The 5,932-nt window shown below is 46.0% G+C and overlaps 1 protein-coding gene across 1 annotated transcript; it reads right to left on the bottom strand.

The window, feature by feature from the left end:
* Positions 1 to 218: 218 nt before the first annotated feature.
* On the bottom strand, positions 219 to 4,178 carry ovca2 (OVCA2 serine hydrolase domain containing). The gene is made up of 2 exons (XM_037547032.1): positions 3,881 to 4,178; positions 219 to 906 (listed from the first exon to the last, which is right to left on the bottom strand). The coding sequence occupies exons 1-2, from the start codon at positions 4,032 to 4,034 to the stop codon at positions 389 to 391; spliced, it is 672 nt and encodes a 223-aa protein (XP_037402929.1). The 5' UTR covers positions 4,035 to 4,178; the 3' UTR covers positions 219 to 388.
* Positions 4,179 to 5,932: the final 1,754 nt, after the last annotated feature.

Below are 5,932 nucleotides of genomic sequence, written 5' to 3' on the forward strand. Positions count from 1 at the left end.
ACCCAGAGGGCTCTTTCTACTGACGGACCAAAGTGCATCTATAGCAGCTGTGGGTACCTGATAAAGTGGCCAATGAGTGTAGATACGACGTGGGGGGTGTCTAATACACTGCTCACCTAAATTACTCTGCTGATATTAATTGTACTAAAACACAAGGGCCACATTAAATGTGTTCAGAGTACTGATATGATTCATGAACACAAACGTGAACAAACCCATATTTAAACATTTCGCTTTCTTTATTCCTGCATCTGCTCCCTGAGAACTTCAGGAAAACGTTAGTTCACAGACTTTTCACAGACAACTTGCCACATATGCACAGTTTCCCAAAATAAAGGATATTCAGAAAGTCTTAGATAAAGGCTTCTCGTCCCTCCTCCTCCTCCTCCTACTGAAACCTCTGTAGAAATTCCTGGTAGATCTGTCTATGGGCAGAGGCCGCAGGAATGAAATGTCCGCCTGGGTGAGTAAGGACATGAGCTCCAGGGAACACAGGCAGCAGGTCTCGGCTCATCCGCTCCGGGATCACTTTGTCTTCCTGTCCAAATACGTGCAGGGAAGGCAGAGTGATCTGAAGGTCCTCATAGAAGTGCTGATGCTGGGCACAGGCACTGCGGAACCCTGCGACCAGGATAGCGAAGCGGAAGTTAAAAGCAGGCTCCAGTTGCCGCTCCTGCAGCGCACATACCATGGCCACAAGGGCGGCGCCCTGACTGAAGCCCAAAATGCCATCAAATGGGCCCATGTCCTTCAACGCCACCCGCACGGCATCCAGACTCTCCTCTAGACCCAGGCTGCTCTCGCACTCCTGCCTGGCGTCAAAGCTGCGTGCCTGGACATCGGAGAACCACCAGCCCCTCTGATCTTCATCACTCACATCGGAGGATTTCTCTTGATCTTGAGAGTCTGGTGGAGACAAAGTGCATTAGTGGACCAGACACACAGAAAATCAGAGTAACGTTGGTAAAAACTGAGATTTCGAGGTGGCATTTAGAGGTTTTACTGCCCATCAACCTGGAAAATGAGACCTGGGTAAGAACAAATTGTGCTCTTTTGTCCTCTAACTGAATCCTGTGTTTCTGCTGGTAAAGCTAGGCTTTGAGCTGAAACTCCCTTTAGCTCTAACGCTGTTAGTTACAAGGCTGTCTTGTGGAACCTGGTGCTTAATTGTAATTACTAGTTTCAGGTGTGGTTTCAGGTCCATCAGTTGCTAGGCTGATAAATTGAGGAGGTGTTCCCTGGAAGAACCACTAATTGTCCTCTAATTGAATCTTTTATACATTCCTCCTAATGTAAAGAAGCTACTGCTGAACTACAGCAGAGCCAAATACGCAAGTCAAAACCCAGAAGCTACTTCCAAAGAACATCTTGCACAGTAAATGTCAAAATTAGGGACGCACCAGCACGGAAACTCTGGGCCGATGCCAATGCTCACTATTTTTCAGGTCTAACTCAATGCACCTCAACCTGCATTACAGAGAAATTCGTTTGTAGAGGATTACGAATGCTGTGAAATGAATGACATGCAGGCATTTCAGCATAACAGCCCAGCTTTGCCTAAACCTCCTCTGGAAAACAAACTCCATCAAATACCGGGTTGAATTATCAGTCAGATTCAAGACTTGGTCTGATGCCAGTAAGTGTTTTATAACAGTGATCTGATATGGTTTCAATATCACAGCACAAACTAGCATCACTTCACGAGCCAAACTCCGTCTCTAAGGTCTTTCAGGAATACTTCATGTGAAGAGAGGGCCAGAATGTGTCTGTGTGGAGAAGAATAATCAATTCCATTGGCTATATCATTAAAAAAACTCATTTAACCATAAGAGTTCAATAAATTAAGAAAAGTTAATGAATGTTTTAATCTCCTGTCCAATCGTGTATATCTAAACCGTCTCTTTCTAATACAGGGGTGTCCAATGTCTGGCCCCAGGGTCAAATGCATCCCGTGGACAGATTTTAATCGGCCCTTGGCTTCTGATGGGGAAATTTCAAATCGCATTTAACCCATCAGTGCAGTGAAACACCACATACACTCTAGTGAACACACACACTAGGGGGCAGTGAGCACGCTTGCCCGGAGCAGTGGGCAGTCCTATCTGCAGCGCCCGGGGAGCAGTTGGGGGTTAGGTGTCTTGCTCAAGGACACCTCAGTCATGTGCTGTCGGCTCAGGGGATCGAACCGGCGACCTTCCGGTCACAAGGCTGGTTCCCTGACCTCCAGCCCACGACTGCCCATTTAGTCCAGACTGCAGCCATGAAGCCCAAACTGTCACTCAGAACCAGAGATTTTGATGGTAATTTGAACTTTTTCATCAAGAGTCTCAAAAAAATGAGCCTCAGGAGAAAAACTAAGGCACCAACTTCCTTTCGGAGCAAAGTCAAATTCAGTTCAGTGAACATTGACCCTTTAAGACTGACCAATCACGGCTGTTATGCTGTTTAATCGGCTCTTCTTGTTTAGTAATTTCTGAAGGCTTTCGCGGTTATGATGTGTAAAGATAATGATGAAAACTGAAAATGCACAGATTGACCTATTTTTATCTATTCTGAACAAATAAACACTAGAAGAGTAAAATGGATACATTACACATGTTTTGCTGGTACTCTTTATTATTACTTGCACCCATAAAGCAGTGCTGGACAGTAACTGAGTATCTGAGTAAATGTAATTAGTTTCTGTACTTTAGTATTTTTGGTGTATCTGTACTGAAGTTTCTCCGTTCTGGACTTTTTCCTTTCACTCCACTACATTTCAGAGTCTAATATCCGACTTTTTCCTCCTACATTTTGAGAAATCTGTCGTTCCTTTTGGTTTCTGTGTGTATAAAAACGTAACATGTCAAAACGAAAGAAGCGCAAAGCCAGAGCACCAATCAGGGCCCAGCGGTCACTTTGTTTAGAGCTGGTTTTGACCTGTTGGTCAGACCGACCCAGTGCAGCACGCGGTTCAACGTCAGCGCAGCAGCGTAAAACTTTGGGAGAGTCTGTTCAACATAAATGATGAACTAACCTAACTTTGTGTAAATAGAGCTCAATATAGAAATATGTCCACATATGCAGTCGAGACTGACGCGGCTTTTTTCTGAATTTCTACAAACACCATTTCATTTTATAGTAAATGAGTTTGGGCTGGTTTATGTTTATGAACAGACGCCTACAGATCAACATAGTAAAGGAGCTCATCTGTGATCCTGAGTTTAAAGCCAGTTTTTATTCAACTTAAACTTGGAACTAAGTTGTAAATAAATCTGAAACTGAAACTTTGCTTGTGTGTAAAAAGTGATTTCAGAGCCACTCGGTTCTCCCTGATGGAAACTGTTTACCTTCAGTGTTTTGTGCTTCTGATCATTTTAATAGACGTCAGCGTCACTAATTAATGACGTTCTATTAAAAGACTGGTTTACCAAGAGAGACGCTGGAGGACTTTCACCTGAAATGAGTTCATGAAGCCAGTCTGGTTATAAAAATGATAACAGGACATCAGAGCCAGAATTCCTCTTTTAGTACTTTTACTTTATACTTAAGTACATTTGAAGGGAAATACTTTAGTACTTTTGCTCAAGTGGAGGTCTAAAGGGAGGAACTTCTACTTTTACTGGAGGGATATTTTACCTTGGGGGGTCTCGACTTTAACTCAGGTACATGATTTTAGTACTAACCCTTTAGTACTAGGGTTCGGAGCAGAGTTACGCACTGTGAGCGGGTTCGGGGCAGAGTTACGCACTGTGAGCGGGTTCGGGGCAGAGTTACGGGCTGTGAGCGGGTTCGGGGCAGAGTTACGGGCTGTGAGCGGGTTCGGGGCAGAGTTACGCACTGTGAGCGGGTTCGGGGCAGAGTTACGCACTGTGAGCGGGTTCGGGGCAGAGTTACGCACTGTGAGCGGGGTTCGGGGGGACCTGGTGCGGCGCGGTGATGAAGGCCAGCTCGGCGTGTCGGCGGAGCAGCTTCCGCAGAGCCCCGGTCTTCTCCCGGAAAGAGCCGCCGCTCTGCCGGTACCCGTGAACACAGAGGATCCGCAGCGGAGCCATGTAGTCTGTGTGGTCTGTGGTCTGCACGCTATGCAGTCTGTAAGCCGCACACAGCGCGCAGAACCGAGCAGAACTCCGGAAAACGGTCCGAACAACGACGACACAGAAACACTTCCTACATGCACGACTCCTAACTGGAGCCGTGCTGAAACATCGCGAATATGTGGTTCCGCCTGCGGAGCCCGCAGATGCTGGAAATCCCAAACTACCAAGTTCAGCGGTTTGAGCTCCTGGCTTACTAATGATACTCTAACGGGCTTAGACTGCCGCACTGACCGCTCAGAGGCGGTCTGTCTAACTATTCCGAGACGCCGCGTTGTCTGCTGTTCTCTATCTGAGGCGATGCGTCTGAGCGTCCGTCATGTTGGAGAGGTCAAAATCCGCTCGTGAGCAGATTCACTCGTATTGAGAGACGAAGAGTCTCAGGATTAAATCAGCCACGACTTCCTTACTACTCCACCCATTTACACCACATCTGTTCAGTTATAATCCTCAGACTCGGATTAATCCAGACTCTAATAACTGACCGCGGTCATTAGCCGGCCGGTCCAGCAGGAAAGTATTCGGTCCGCACCTGATATTAAAAACCAGCTTAGTGTGAGAAACAGAAACACACACATCAGCAAATCCATCAGTGAGTGAATCGCTTCTGATATTAATACACAGAAAAATACAATAAACCCCCAAAACACGGCGAGAAGGACGGAGATGAAGTGCAGCAGCCACTTTCTGGCCTCGAGCAGCAGCAGCAGCATTTAAGGTGGAACGGGAAAATTCGAACAAGAAGCCGGCAAATAAGCTACTTCAGCTTCGTGTAATAAGGTGGACGTTAATCTCTTCTGAATATCTCTTCTTCTTCTTCTTCTTCTTCATCTGCCTCCATCGTGCCCTATTAAAACAGATTTAAAGGATTAAAACGCACGTGCTCACACAGCTGGGCAGTCTTTGCACTAGGCAAAGGTGGGCGGCTGCCTAGGACCCTCATGAGCCGAAGTCCCCGATAATATAGAAATGAGGTTTGCTGTCTGTTCGGGCGGTGTAATGTAGCTAGAGAGAAAAGCCAGAGCTGGCTGTCAGAATAGAGTCAAACATGCTGAGCAGACCATACACACCATAGTGACATACACCGGTCAGGCGTAACGTCCTGACCACCTCCCTGTTTCCACGCTCACTGTCCACTTTATCAGCTCCACTTACTGTACAGCTGCACTCTGTAGTGATGGGATTTTCGGCTCTATTTTGAGATGCGGCTCTTTCGGCTCCCAAACGGCTCCCCATATATATAGTTTTACATTATTAATTAATTAATAGCTTAAACCTAATTTTATAACATTTTGTTTCATTACTGACATTGTTAAGCACTTGTGATGAGTAAAAATGCTGCATAACAATGATTTATAAATAAAACCTTTATTATAACCAATTATTAATTTATCACAAAATAGCACCACTTCCACAAAAAGGCTGGGATGTAGGATGTAGGAAGAAGTAGCTGCAGGTGATGCACTTGCACTGTCAGAAGGTTCCCTTTCTGGTCTCGACTCCTCCAGCAATACTGATGAGTGTGATGTCCTCATGTGCCTGTGCAAGTTGTTTGTCCAGCCTGCTCGATATGAAATGCTGACTGCACAGTCTACACTCTGCCCTGGAGCTCGACGTTGCATTAAAATGAGTCCAAATCTTGCTGCGTTTTCTGTCACTCATTTTCACACCTGGGCCTATTGTGTTCTCACACAGCCCCCCCCCTTCTTTCTGCCGTGCTTCTTGACCGCTGCATGTGCGTGAGTGTCTGTATTAACACCTGCCCACGAACGCAACACAGCTTGGCCAATTGCCTGCCGTTTCCACAAAGAAGTGGAGATAATCCTTTTTCAGTGTTTTCCCACCATATTAATTGA

This window comes from Pygocentrus nattereri, chromosome 18 (assembly GCF_015220715.1).
Source record: "Pygocentrus nattereri isolate fPygNat1 chromosome 18, fPygNat1.pri, whole genome shotgun sequence".
Lineage (NCBI taxonomy): Eukaryota > Metazoa > Chordata > Actinopteri > Characiformes > Serrasalmidae > Pygocentrus > Pygocentrus nattereri.